Raw genomic sequence first — 15,459 nt, 5'->3', positions numbered from 1 at the left:
TCTTATTTTCTATATTCTTGACGCTCTGGCATTTGGGGCCTTGGTCCTGGTGACACTGCCCCTCCCAGGGCTAGATGAGTCCTAGAGACAGCAGAGAACCCCCTGCAAGCACCCCTTTCATATACGAAACAATCCAGAGCCCATCCCCAGCCATCTCCCTAATCAAACTCTCACATACCAAGTCCCTATTTCTCCTGCTGTAAACCACCCTCCCCAGGGTCAGGTAGCGGACCATTAGAGAACATCCCTACAGGCCAGAGCCTGCCAAAATTATTCAAACCATCCAATCCTAAACTTACCCAGCACACCTACCCTACTTTGCCCATTCCTTCTTGGGGTGGGGGGGACTCAAGTAAGGCTCTAGACCATGCTCTCCCCTCCCCATTCTCCCCTTCTGTCTCCTGACTGACCTGCATGCTTTCCTGCGTGGCCTGCATGACGTGTCACAGCTGTTGCAAGGGGTCTGTGAGAGTAAAAAGCTTCTTTCTTCAGAATAGTGCGCTCCATCCCTCCCCGATTAACACAACTCCTGGGTAAATTTTAACACACACATGCATCACTTTGTATTTTCCTTTTTTTTTAACCTAATGAGAATATTCAAGACATTATTCATTCTTGCAACCAACATCCGCTGAGCATTGACTGTGTGTCCAGCCCACGGTGAGCCCCGCGGCGACAGTGGTGAGCGAGGTGACCTGTCTCTGCTGTCCTGTCCTCACATCGTAGTTAAACCAGTGGAAGCCACGGTCCTAGTTCCTTCGCTCAGTTGCGGTGGGTGTGTGTGGCCTGGACACCACCTGAAGAAATAATACTGCTCTTATCCAAGAATACTTTATCTTTTAATGGGTCTTGAGTTTTGTGTTGCATACAGACGTCCTGACTAACTTCCTAGTCTTCTCCTGATGTAGATTAAAGCGGTTGCGAGAATTTTTGTTAGAATAAATGATGCTTCCATGCGTGTCTCTATGTGAAAATCTTTGGCACTTGTGTGAAAATACTGGGAGAGAAAAGTGTGTATAAACGCAGTTGCAGATTGACAGCTGCTGACGGAAGAGCAGGAGATACATCGTCACACAGGATGCGAGGCCACCATGATTACGACTGAGGGAAGGGGGAGGGGGACACGGGGCGACGGGGAAAGGTGAATGAGGATTTGGACTTTTTAGTTTCATACCTTTTGTACTGTTGACATTTTTACAAGGAGCATCTCTTCCTTTGTAGTAAACAAAAAACGCAAGCTTTGGATTCCCCCAGACCTGTGCTCCAGGCCACACCTGACTGCTTATGTACCACGTGATCACAGGCCACGCATTTAAGTCTTTAGTTTCGGTTTCTATACTATGACCCCGCTGGTGATGTTGCCCTGTCGCCAAAAGCTGGCTGAAGGGAACAACCAGTATATTCTCTCCCACACCCCCAGGGGTGGTTTCTCTGCTGCGTGAGATCCCAGTGTGAGCTGCCGTCAGCCGGGGCTTCCTGGACTGTGAGGCCCCAAATACTTCACCCCCTTGGCTCATACCGTAGCAGGAGACGGCCAGAAAACTGGGCTTAGCGAGACTCTGGGGCGGCTAGGCCTCAGGTTCTCGTTCGCTCCTCCGCCATCTCTCTAGCAGCGCGTCCACGCTTCTCCCACGGTAGCTCAGGGGTCGCAGAGACGCACGTGCACCTGTGTAAAGCCTCTGTCCTTGAGCTGACACGGGTTTTCTTCCACCATGTTCTGTTGAATGAGGTAGGTCAGAGGCCAGCCTAGATCCCCTACACAGGGGATGAATACTGGAAGGGACCTTTTGAAGATTCTCAGGAAATTCTCATTTCTTTCCTGCCATTTTGAGTTTTTAGATCCTACTGAGGGCCCAGAAGGCTTTTATTTTTTTATTTATTTGTATTCTCTGTGACTCATGGGTGCAGTGAGTGTCAAAAACCATTAGGATAATGGTTCTTGATTATTTACCCTAATCTTCTATCAAAACCCTTATATGGGGCATGTGGCATTTAAGTAATTGACTTGCTCTTCCAGCAGGAGGTGAAACCAGGACTATATGACTAGGGAATCAGCTCCAAAGCAGATTTCTGCAGAAATGAATCCATTGGGTGTTTTCCAGGATGCAAGGTGTGGAGAAACTTTTCAATATGAGGGTAAATCAGCACAGCAAAAGGTCAACCCCACAAGAGTGAAACAACACAAATGCAAGGAGTGTGGGAAGACCTTCGGTCAGAGCTCAAGGTTTGTTCAACACTGGAGAATCCACAATGGGGAGAAACCTTATCAATGTAATCCATGTGGGAAAGCTGTGAGTTATAAATCAGCCCTTCTTTCACACCAGGAAATTCACAATGAAATAAAACGCTATCGGCGTAACAAATGTGAGAAAGCCTTCCGTCAAAACATAGGCCTGGTTTTTCATCAGAGAATTCATACTGGGAAGAGACCCTATGGGTGTAAAGAGTGAGGTAAATCCCTTAGCCAAAGCTCACACGCTATTGAACACGTGAGGATCCACACTGGGGAGAAGCCCTCCAAGTGTAATGAGTGTGGGAGGGCCTTCAGTCAAAGGTCAGGACTCATGGAACATCAGAGAAGCCACACTGGGGAGAAGCATGGAAGGAATTCGAGAAGGCTTTCTGAGCGAGCACCAGCCTTACTCAGCACCTGAGGATCCACACCCCGGAGAAGCCCCACCAGTGTGAGGAGTGTGGACGAACCTTCATTCAGAGGTCAAGCCTTGTTCGTCATCGGAGAATCCACAGAGGGCAGAAGTCTGTGTGTGTATCCTAATTGTAAGAGAGCCTTTAATCATAAATCAGGGCTCACTGAACACTTTAGAGACCTGTGAGGAATACAGACCCCATCATTCTGTAGTAAATTCAAGAAATCAGGAATGTGGTAAATCCATTCCATTCTTATTCTAGGCAGTCATATCGGAATAGAGAGTGATATCATATCATTGTGATATCATTGAAAGAAGCTGATAACATCATGGGAGCAGACTGCCACATCGTGCTGGTGTCTGCTGTGAATGCTTCTCTTTCTCCTGGTCTTCCAGGCTCCTCCTTTGTGGTCATCGGCACTTCTCCAAGTCGCTGTCATCACACCCTGAGTATCTTGATGATACAGTGGCTCCCATGATTTGGACGGAGGACCACTGAGACCGTTGGTACGCATGCTCTGCAAAGAACTTAGCAGGATGAGTGGGGCATGTGATGTTTATAAAGTCTTGTAAGTGAGGGTAAGGTAGGAAGCTAGTTTGTTTTTTGTTTTTTGTTTTTTTGTTTGTTTGTTTAGTTTTTATTTAAGCACTCTCTAAACCCAACATGGGACTCAAACTCATGATCCAAAATCAAGAGTCGCCTATTCTTCCAACTGAGCCAGCCATGTGCCCCAGGAATAGGTTTTTAAATGACTATTGGGTTGGTTATCATTGGTTATCATTGGTTGGTTATCATTGGACTCTTGATTTTGGCGCAGGTCGTGATCTCGGGGTTGTGGGACTAAGCCCCATGTTGGACTCTCTGCTCACCACACAGTCTGCTTGTCCCTCTCCCTCTGCTCTTTCCCCCACATGTGCTCTCCCTTTCTCTAAAATAAATAAATAAATAAAATTTTTAAAAAGAAATACAAAACAAAATGACTATAGCTTGCCCTTTTTGTTTGCTTCTCCTTCACCCTGGTGGTGAGGGGGGTAGCTCACCCCAGTATTCTGACGATGGCCAAACAAGGATACCTGACCGCTGGAGAGATGGGCTTGACAGCCGTTTATCAATCACACTCACAGCCCAGGGCAGGAGGACAGCACACCATATGCGGGCCACTTGGGAGCACAGTGAACAAACAGGGGCTTTGGGATTCAGGGTTTGTAGAAACAAGAGGATGAGGTGACCCCTGGTCTTCTTGGGAGGATGTCGTTTGAATGACTTTCTGCACCGGTAAAGAGGTGAGATCTCTTGGGTTTAGGATGGGGTGGGTTACAGCTAGTCTAGTTGATGTGGAACTAGTCAGATGGGGGGAGCACTTCCTGCTGGGTGGGCACACCTAGTGAGAGCAGGAGAACCCATGGTTAAGCCTTTGGGTCCCCACAAGGCTCGAAGATACCAAAGCAGCACACACAATTGTAGTCCTTGCTGTGCACTTTGTCAGTTTAGGAGAAAGGCCCAGGTTTTGGCAAAGAATTATGTATATTTGTATCCTCAACTCTGTACTTTATTCATGTGTCTTCTTTCTGTCTTTTTAAATCTCAGTGATACATATTTCTCCTCTAATTTATCTCTAGGGAGAAAAAAAAAATCCCAGAATTACCTTTGGCCATCCAGCACTCCAGCTGGAGGGGATCACTAGTAGTGGGATTGAAGAGACATCAGGTGCCACAGTCTGTAATACTTCTGCATCCCTGTGACTTTCTTATGCTAAAAACCAACAGATGTTTCAAGCTCAGCTTCTGCACTCTCCACTCCAATCATCTGATGCTTATGTCCTCATTATGCTTTAGTTTGTCTTTTCAGCCTTGGATAAACAGTCTGAGAAGCATTGCTGTTGTCTTCTACTTTGAATGAAATATGCTTTTCACTATTAGGACTTGAGAAATTAGAAAGCTTATAAATTAGAAAATATATAGGAATTGGGTATTTCTCTATATTCCTATTTTGGGGGGATGGTGTGAATAAATACCAACCAAGGAAACTCTGGAGGTGCTAATTGTTCATACTTACTGCTATCAGAGTACTTTCTTTTCTTTTTTTTTTTTTTCCCCATCAGAGTACTTTCATTGTTCAGCCCTGTTTCCAGGCTGAGATAGGAAATACTTGGGAGGTGGAAGTCTATAGACCAGAGGGAAGTTGATAAATATGATAAAAATAAGACAGAAGTGGATAAATCTCCCAGAAGTTAGGCACTTTGAAATTTAAAATATAGGCTTTCACAGAAGACCTGTATATTTGAGGAATTTTCAACCAACTGGAGGAATTCTCCCATGAAATGTGCTGATGCACTAACTCTCTGGCAGTACGAATTTTATGCCAGAGATGAAACCTGGCAGTCAAAAGTTGATACGTTTTGCAGACACTTGTGTGTACATCATTGTTTTTAAGAATTGAATTAGTTGCCAACTTTAAAAATCTAGAGATTTTTATGTAAAAAATGGGACTTCCATTTTATTTTCAAAAATGAAGATCTGGCATCATTGGGGCAGACCTCATTGGCACCATCACCCCCCAGTTCATTATGTGACTGGGTCCTGGAGATGTTAACTTGCTTATCTGGAGAATGACTAGTTCAGAAGAGGTTTATGTTTAATGGCAGAGAAAATAGAAACAAGAAGTCAACTTTTACTTTTTTAAAAAAAGATTTGAGAGAGAGAACCAGTGCACACGTTAGGGAGGGGCAGAGGGAGAGAATCTTTGGCTGAGTGTGGATCCCATTGTGGGGCTGCATCTCACTACCAATGGGATTGCAACCTGAGCGGAAACCAAGAGTCAGAGGCTTAACAGACTGAGCCACCCAGGCACCCCACATTTGGCCTTTTTGATAGATTGCAAAACAATGGGAAACCATTAATTGAGGATTTTAAAAGTAGGATTACTTCTTGATTTAGCTTAAGTGAAAATAATAAACACATACTGTAAATGTCAATAATTTGACCTTTGTGGCCAAACCTTTTCAAAAGTAGAGAACAGCTCTCTGCATGGTGACTTGGCTAGTACAGATTTCTGAAGATGTTATATGATTACAGGATGGCCACTGTATTCATATACATCATGCATTTTAAGGGTATATACAAAAAGTAAGTAAATATGAATTCACATTTGATGAATTTATAATCTAAGGAGTGTTAGGGTCCATGATCAAAGGAACGAGACTGCTACAAAGCAAAGGTCAAGCAAAGCTTTATTTCATGCCAAGCGTCAAGAATCAAACTGACCGGTCAGGGCTGTCTCTTACAAAAAGGGGACGACAATGAGCCCAGCAAGTCTGCTCCCAACGTGGCTGCTCTGGACAAGGCTGCTGCGCAAATGAGGCCACTCCCAGGATGAGGCAGCTGCTCTGTCAGAGCTGCTCCCAAGAGGCTACTCTGGACGAGGCCACTCCCAGGACGAGGCTCCCAGGACAAGGCCACTGCTGATGAGGTCACTCCCTGGACAGGGCTGCTCCCCAGACAGGGGCTGCTCCAGCGAGGCCGCTCCCTGGAGAAGGCTGCTTCCAAAGATGCCACTCTGGAGGAAGCCGCTCCCAGGACGAGGCCGCTCCCAAGACGAGGCCGCTCCTGACGACGAAGAGATGACGATGACAGCGACGATGTCAAGGACAACCCTGATGACAGACTCTGCTCCCCATGACACCACTCTGACAAGGCTGCTTCCCAGAGGCGGCCACCGCTCAGCTTACCGACGAGGCCGCATCCCAGTCTAGGCCGCTCAATGGCGAGGCTGCTCGCGGCAGGGCCACGATTCCGGGCAGCGAGGCCGCACAGGGTGGGGCCGAGGCTCGGGGCCACAAGGCCCCTCACGTCGGGGCTGCAGCTCAGGGTCGACAAGGCTGCTCGCGGCTCGGGACGGCGAGGTCAGTTGCAGCATAGAAGCCATTCACGACGGGGCCGCTCCTCTGTGGTAGTGAGACTGCTGGCGTTGGGGCCACTGACGTCTCAGTGGTGGGGAGGCTGCTGGCGGCCAGGTCGCTCCCCCGGGGCCGCTGGCATCGGGGCCACCAGCGGCTCTCACAGCTCTGACAAGAGCTGTTACAGCTCTCAAAGCTCTGACAAGAGCTCTCCAGTAAATGTACTCCAGAAAAATAGAATATGATATGTTTTTTAAAGTAATTGGCTCAGGCAATTGTGGGGGTTGCTAAATCTGAAACCTGCTAAGCAGGTTGGCCAACTGGGAACTCAGGCAGGATTTCCATGTTACAGTTTTAGGGCAAAATTCCTTCCTGGGGATAGATCTGTGTTTGTTTGTTTGTTTGTATGTTCTTTTCCCTCTTAAGGCCTTCAGCTGGTTGGGTGAGGCCCACCCACCAGTGCGCCCAGTCCACGGATCCCAGCTGTTAGTCCCATCTACCATGTTCCTTCGCGGCAGCGTCCACCTCTGCCCACACCACAAGCGCCACGCCAGGCCAAATCCGAGCTTGAAGCAGCGGCGGTGCACGCACTGGGAGAGGCTAAGAACGTTGTCTATGCGGTTAGTCTAAGCGGCGCTGCCCACTGGCGGCCCAAGCTCTGCGTTCTGAGCGCGGTGGGGCGTAGCAGGGTCTACCAACGCGTGTTTCTCTGGGCTGCTCGCATCAAAGTGATACGGTCCCTGCTTCCGTGTGCATCCCGCGGAGGAGCGCGGGGGAAGGGGCCGAGGAGAGCCGCGAGTAATGCACCTGGGTCGGGGGTGGGGGCTTGGCAACAGGCCGGGCGTGAGCCTGTCCTCTAGGAGAGACCGGGTGGCAGGGCAGGGCGGGCGGCCGGGAGCGGCTCCGAGAACCGGAGGTAGGCATGGGGACGACGACCGCGCGGGCCGAGATCGCAGATCGTAGACAAGCCCAAACCTCCGGTTCCTACACGAAAGTAGCCTCTCGTGGACCGGGTTCCTCGGCGACCGACGGCGTCTAGGGGCGCGCTCGCGTCCGCTGGGCCTGCGACGCCGCGGCTCTGCTCTCCGGCTCCTGGCGAAGACCGGGCGCTCCGGGGTGCATCCCCGACAGAGGGTGGGCGCGGGAGTGGAGGCGAGGGCTGTGGGGCGGCCCTCTGCTCCGCCGGCCCCGGCTGCCGGGGGCGCCTCACCCCACAGACCAGAGCCCCGCGTTCTTGTAGCCGCGCACGCCCAGGCGTGCGGGATTTCTCCGGTTCCTGGCGCTCGGCAGAGACTTGCTTCCGTAGCCTCGTCAACGACTCGTCCCTAAAGTGTGCGGCTCGGTTTACCGCTGCAGTCTTGGAGAGGTACCGGTCTTAGCTAAGTTCGCTGCCCACGTTATTCTGTTTACATACGTTCTGACCCCCCACAGCCCAGAGACTTCACCCCGACTCCACTGCGAGTCCAGTGAGTTTTCCCTTGAGCCGTCGCTGCCTGTAACCCTGACTCCTGTCGTTTGAACTCCCGGGGAAAGGAAAGGTTTGCACGTAGGGAAACTGGAAGAGAAGAACATGTTTGGGAGCAGTCTACACTGGGAATGTGCCTCCTCTCCGGAATCTCTCTCACTAGCATTTCAGGCGGTTCTGCTACCAGGAGGACCCCACGAATTTCTAGGCAGGCCCCAGGATCGTTGCCGTCAGTGGCTGAAGCCAGATGTGCGCACAAAGGATCAGATCCCGGAGCTGCTGGTGATGCACCATTGTCCCTACCCAGGGCGAGCCGGAGGGCTGTAAAGGGAAGGCACAGGGAAAGGGAGGGGTTGCACGCGGGGGAAGCAGGTGTCCACGCTGTTACTCTTATGTGGACCTGACCCTGAACAGGCTTGCTGCTCTCTAATGCAGTCAGGCCTAGCCTTCTGGGAGAGCCTGGCCCTTCGCTGCTCAAGGCCAGTGGTCTGCACATCCCAAGAAAGCAGGTTGTTTCTGCCAGGGAGGAGTGCATAAGTGGAAGCAAGCTAACCACCCGCAGAGTGCATCAGCTGATGAGAAGCTCTCTCCACGTGGAGAGGCCAGGCTTTTGTTCCTGTCATTTGATGTTGGTCAATTACAGACCACTCAACAAGAATAACCTGTTGTTCTCAGGCAGGAGGGCTAAACAATCAAATCAGCTTCCCTCTTCCATCCAGGACATTCTTGGAAGGGCAGTATTCTTGTCTCGATGCTGTGTTCTACTTATTTTCTAGCATTTCAGACAACGGACAGAGAAACGTAGGCCCATGGAAATGACTTCGTATTTTCGACGGTGTAGCGAGCTTCTGCAGTCTGTTGCATGTGTTCCGGGAGGCGCCGGAAGTGACGCGCGGGGGCGTGGCCTCCAAGAGCCGCCGGACGCTTCCGGGAGTCGGGTTTCTGCCTCGCTAGGAGGCTGGCGGGAGGCCTCGGTGTCGTTCGCGCTGTGGTGCTGGTTTCGGCCTCGGAGCCCAGCGGCGGGGGCTCAGACGAGCGTGGCGGCGAGGGGGACCTGGCGCGGAGGCCAGGCCTCAGGGCGGCCCGCGCAGGACACAGTCGGGAGCGGCCGAGCCCGGCCGCGGGCACGTGGGAGCCAGAGGGCGACTGCGCCCTCCGTTTGCCAGATTCGCGTGAGAAAAGGGTGCGGGTTTGCTGACGGGGATTCCTCACGGCTTCTCTCCCAGCAGTTGCGACGGACGGACTCGAGTATGGAAGACCTGGCGCCCACGGACAAGCTTGTAAGTTTTGCGTTGGGCTGGGACCTCATTGGTGTAGTTACTGCGGGACTTGCGGGCTTCTCCCGCGCCGCTGGTTTCCTCGGCCCACCCTCCCCCGCGTGCCCACCGACAACAACGTAGCACCCCCTGACCTCGCGCGTGCTGGTCATCCTTGTGTCTGCTGATCGCCCCAAGTGCAGCGGACGTTCCAGCATGGCAGGGGCTTTGCTTTGGGCACGAACACCTAGAACAGTTTCTGCACAAGGGAGGCCTCTGTTAATAAATATTTGTGGATTTAATGAATGAATAAAATTAGTCACCCTGGTTACGGGTCTTCCTTCTTGTGGGGTTCTTCACAGCTTTTGCCATTTATCCCCTTTAATTCTGTTCCCAGAATGCTCTCAGAAGCCCCCAGTTGGCACTCCAGCAGAAGCCAGGCAGGATGGCCGTGCGCACAAGAAAGGCCGCTGGCCGGTTATTCCAAGCCAGATGGGGTTGGCGGGGGCGTGCGATGGTGAAGATGGGATTGGAGGACTACCCCGTGGGTCAGGCTGTCAGCTTTCCACAGAACCAGCCCCTGCTTGGGAGATCTTCAGGCAACAGTTCAGACACTTCTGCTACCGGGGCTCCCTTGTACCCTGTCTGGCCCTGGAGCTGCTGGTGCTGGAGCAGTTCCTGACCATCCTGCGGGAGGCGCTGCAGGCCCAGGTGCTCGAGCATCAGCCGGAGCGGAGCGCGGGGAGCAGGCGGTCACCATGCTGGAGGACCTGGAAAGAAAGAGAAATGCACAAGTAGGAAGACGCTGGTCTAATGTGGTTGTGGGAAGCTGGGAACTAAACTTTCTCTCTTGTGGAATTCAGAGAACACTGGGAAAACCTAGTTTCAGCAGGGAACCGAGCTTCTTGTTAAGCCAGCCAGGTAAAGAGGGAGAGGGGGGAACAGCAGATTCTGGGATGGTGAGCAGGTACTGAAGGCATTCTGTATTTCAGATAGAACAAGCAGCATCATGCTCCTTACGTTACAGGTCACTCGACTCTCACAGCAACAAAGAAGTAGGTGAAATCATTCCCAATTTGCATACATGGAAACTACGTTCAGAGAGGTTGGGTAGACTGGCCCAGCACACACATAGTGAAATGACAGAAACAAGACCTGGTCAGACTTTGCTTAGCTTATCTTTCTGGCTGCTTCTCAGTGCCCAGGATGGGAAATAAGGCCCTGGTTTCTCACTTCTTTTTCATAGTCTCTGGGAGAATATTTCCTGGGCACTCCTCCAGAGGTGTAATCTCTGTTAAATGCTTGATATTCTTTTTTTTTTTTTTTAAGATTTTATTTATTTATTTGACAGAGAGAAATCACAAGTAAGCAGAGAGGCAGGCAGAGAGAGAGGGGGAAGCAGGCTCCCTGCTGAGCAGAAAGCCCGATGTGGGGCTCGAACCCAGGACCTGGGATCATGACCTGAGCCGAAGGCAGCGGCTTAACCCACTGAGCCACCCAGGCGCCCCAATGCTTGATATTCTTAAAGCTTAATGACTTGCTTGTCTTTAGGTTTCCGCCCATGCTCTGAAACAGGAAATCCTTTTGCACACAGTGACCCTTCAGATACTAGATGAAGAATCTTCATGCACATGGGTTAAGCTCCCAGCAATCCAGTTCAAAGGCACAGGACCTGAGCCCCAACCATCACAGAAAGGAGGTGAGGCAAGAATTTCTCCAGGGAATTTGGACTGAAATGACCTCTGAGTTGGATTTTTTTTTGTGGAGTGTGACACGTTAATTCCTTGTGACAAGGGTTTTTAAAGAACACGACAAAGGTGACATTTGGGGTAATAATGATTAGAAGGTAATAAGTCATTTCAGAGCAGCCTCAGTAGTATGATGGGTTTTAAATATCCATATTTGAATTTTCTACTTATGGTCTAGTAGCAAATGTTATTTCAAGTATTTTGATGCTTATATCCTTCAGTAGAAACACATAGAATATTAACACTATAATATAAAAACTGTATAAAAATATATAATATAAAAATATATAAAACATATAACACTATAATATATAAAACTATACTGACTTTTCTGAAAGTTACCCTTTAATATTGCCAGAGAAGTATATATGAATTGTACAAAGTTAGAAAATACATAATAGCAACATAAAATAAAGCATGATATTGTCACCCAGAGATTATAATTGATGATTTTTTATTCTATATTTGTGTATCTTTTTATGTACATATGTATTTACACGCATATGTGTGTATACACATGTACCTTTTACCAAAAAGAGATCATACTCTGTGCTGTTTTATAACCAGGTATTTTGTTGAGTTCATGATCTTTCCTCTGTCAGTACATTTTCATGTTATCTAAATGCAGTCTAAGTTCGGATAGTCTTGTTTTTTCCAAAATCTTTTTTTTAAAGATTCTTATTTATTTATTTGACAGACAGAGATCACAAGTAGGCAGAGAGGCAGGCAGAGAGAGGAAGGGAGGCAGGCTCCCTGCTGAGTAGAGAGCCTGATACCGGGCTCGATCCCAGGACCCTGGGATCATGACCCAAGCCAAAGGCAGAGGCTTTAACCCACTGAGCCACCCAGGCGTCCCTCAAAATCTATTTTTTAAAGATTTTATGTATTTGAAAGCGCCATCAGGGGTGCTGGGAGACAGTACCAGTCGGGTGGGAAGATGGAGAAGCGGACTCCCGGCTGACCATGGAGCAGGCTGGGGATCCCAGGACCTAAGATCTTGACCTGAGCCAAAGGTCACTGACTGAGCCACCCAGGTGCCCCTCTAAAATGTATTTAAAGCTTATTTGTTCAACTCAGGGAGGCATGATACCTCTTAATTCTTTTCTACTGTAGAACAGTTACCTTCTCCCATTTTTTCCCCAGAGTTTCTGATGAGCCCAGGCCAGTTTCCCACCCTCTGGAGTTTTCTGCTTGCTTCCACACTGTATCATTTACTTTGCTGTCCATGTACCTTGTAATTCCTATAAACTGGAAATTGGATCTCAAGGCTTGAAGGATTCAAGTTAAACATTTTTGGCTAGAATTAGTATTAGATAATAAGAGACATTAATACCTGGTGGCCCAGTATTAAATCACTGTTTTGGGGGGAAAAAAGTCACTGGTTTGGCCTGATGACAGTGTGATCCCTTCACTGAACAGCTGATTTTCCACTTGTAGCTAACTATGTGGTGTCACCTTGGCGCTGTGCAAATGGTTTCCCGTCAACAAGTGACAGCTGTTTGATAATCTTTGTGTGGGTCAACCACTTTATTAAGGGTTATGGGATGATTTTATAATTCTTTATTCCTTCTGTGTAAATAACTGGCATTTTTCGTACTAAATCTTTCCTTCATCACATCTGTCTCTTTGCTCACTTCCTTCTAGGTAGGCATGATTGATGCTGTTTCCCCTTTATTTACCACTCTTCAAATTCAAGAAGCAGTTTATTAGTCATCTTAAATGGCAACTTGAGATTTTCAGACTTTTTCTGTGTTGTTATCATTATGGACTTAGGAATTTATTTTTTTAAAGCTTTTATTTTTAGTTGAGTGAGAGATCATGGGGGGAGAGGGCAAAGGAGAAGCAGACTCTCTGGTGAGTGGGGAGCCTGTCACGGGGCTCTGTCCCAGGACCCTGGGATCACGACCTGAGCCAAAGGCAGACGCTTAACTGACTAAGCCACCCACCCCCCACCCGGCGCCCTGGACTTCAGTTTTTTATTGAGTCCGTGTATTTCAGCCCCCACATTAAAAATCCATCCCTTATTGCACACATCTTTGACTTGTGTGGATGTCTTTGGTCTTGCTTCTAACTCTGTTTTGCTCTATTAGTAATAGCTCTATTCATTTTGACTGCTTGCTTTTGCTTTGAGAACAAAATAACTTGTTTCAGGCTCACCTTGTACCTTCCCTACATGCAGATCTGGGATCAACCATTCCTGCAGGAGCCTTGGACCTTGTTAACAGGGAATGCTATTGGAGAATAAAATCTGGGTGGTAGGGGTGTTCTTCATCACGTGGGTAACACTGTTTCTAGACATTTCATGGCCAGAGCTAGATAGACATTGTTTTTCCTAACAAACATGAATTGATATTGATGTATTCATACTGCCTTACCATTACATTCCATCACTGCTTAATTGTAGTCGGTTTCTTCATTTCTTAACATTGCTTTCTTGTGTTCTCCTTTGTTTGGTTGGTTGGTTTATTCACTCACTCATTTACTTCTGGTTTTAACATTTTGTAGCAAAGGTGATCCCAAAAAGCACAAGGAGTGGGAATTGAGACACTAAAGGGAGAAAAGCCAATAAGTGCATAAATGAGCAGTCTGTCTTTGTTTTGCTTTTTTGTGTTTTTTTGTTTTACTTAGGCTCCAACGCCCACCCAGCGTGGAGCCCATCGCTGGGTTTGCTCATGACCCTGAGATCAAAACCTCAGCTGAGATCAGGAGTCAGACTCTGCTTAACTGAGTCACCGAGGCACCCCATTTTTCCCCTAACGTTTGAGCTGGGTTGATTTATATATTTTCATTCTCCTGTTTACTAAAAAAGTATTTGATGCTGTGAATACTTTATTGAACACTGGTTTAGATGAATTCCAAATGTCCTCAAATGTAGCGTTTTCATTATTATTTTCCAGAAAATCTGAAATGTATGTGTACATTTTGCTTTTGAACTAGCAATTATTGGAGTTTAAAAAATGACAGATGAAAGAGCTTGCTTTCTGATGTTGTTTTTAATTTATTGTGTTGTGATCATAGAGTGTTAGTGTGATTCCTATTTTTTTTAAATTCATTATGGTTTTCTTGTGACCCAGTAGTTTTCATTAATGTTCATTGCACATCTGAAAGTTCTATTTTCAGGATCAGAATTTGACATACATGTGTATCTATAAGATTGAATTTATTGAGTTCATTTTCTGAATATTCTTTATCAATATTTTTTATCCATTTGGCATTTTTCAGATATAGAAAGGATGATTAAAGTCTGTTCTTTGTTTTGTCTGTTTTTTTTATATCACCTATACTTTCTGGTTCAGGAAAGTTGTCACTTTTTTATTTTCTGCATAATTATTCATGTTTGTTACATCTGCATTGCAAATCGTGTTCTGTATTTTAGCACTTTTAAGTAGTCCTCTGTCTCATTTCATGCTTTTGGCCTGAATCTCCCCTTTCTCTGAAATTGAAATCGCGATGCCTTCTTTTTATCTGCCTTTGCTTAACATATCCTTTTCCATCCTTTATCCATAATTTTTCTCAATCATTATGTTGCATATGTGTCTCCTGTAGATATGGTAGAGCTGATTTTTGGTCTGTGATCAAATCTAAGTTTTTTTAATGAGTTAAGTCATTTGCATTTATCAATATGTCTGTTAGGACAATTATGTTTGATCTTAACATAATTTTTTTGTTTTTGTTGTACATGTCTTCTATATACATATGAATATATAAATACAAGTACAGGGATGCATATGTGCGTTGCTACATATATGAGTGTATTATGTACACACATACAAATGTACACACATGACGGAACTGTGTCTCAGCTTGCCAAATACACAGGAGACAGTGAGCCTAATGGAAATTTGGAAATGCAGAATGGACATGCCACAGGTAAAAAAAAATGTAGGAAATGTAGGAAAACCTTCACCTAGGTAAGAGGCCTTCCCGTGCATAGGAGGATCCACACTGGGGAGAAACCAGACTCCTGTTTGGAATGTGGAAAGGCCTTCATCAGACCTGCAGAACTTACCCAGCACCAGGGGCTTCACAGCAACAAAAAGCCTTATCACTGTAAAGAGTGTGGCAAGGGTTTCAGTCAGAACGCAGGCCTCTTCCAACATCTCAAACTCCACACTGGAGAAAAGCCATTCAGTGTAGTAAATGTTGCCGGTGTATTAGTCGGAGATTGATTCTTACAAAGCATCGAAGACCCCATACTGGAGAGAGACTTTTGCGTGTGCAGACTGCGGGCAAGCCTTCTGCCATACTTTAGAACTCACTGAACGTGAGCAATTCCACAGCAAAGAGAAACCTTATGAATCTAATGAGTGTGGGAAAACCTTCAGGCAATGCTCACACCTTACTGGGCATTGGCAAATTCAGTGAAGAAAAACCCTATGAAAGTAGAATGTGTGGAAGAGCCTTCACTCAGGATGCAGGACTTAACCAACACCAGAGAATCCATAC

General features: G+C 47.3%; 1 protein-coding gene across 1 annotated transcript in view; it reads right to left on the bottom strand.

The window, feature by feature from the left end:
- Positions 1-15,459, bottom strand: part of LOC111138601 — an 896,555-nt gene that overhangs the window by 677,379 nt on the left and 203,717 nt on the right. Inside the window, exon 36 of the mRNA XM_022490616.1 lies at positions 15,319-15,351. Coding sequence (XP_022346324.1) covers positions 15,319-15,351 — 33 coding nt within the window. The remainder of the gene's footprint in view (positions 1-15,318; positions 15,352-15,459) is intronic.

Source organism: Enhydra lutris, unplaced genomic scaffold, assembly GCF_002288905.1.
Source record: "Enhydra lutris kenyoni isolate GAN:26980312 unplaced genomic scaffold, ASM228890v2 scaffoldscaffold93, whole genome shotgun sequence".
In the NCBI taxonomy this organism is placed as follows: Eukaryota; Metazoa; Chordata; class Mammalia; order Carnivora; family Mustelidae; genus Enhydra; species Enhydra lutris.
This window is presented reverse-complemented; position numbering and strand designations above follow the sequence as displayed.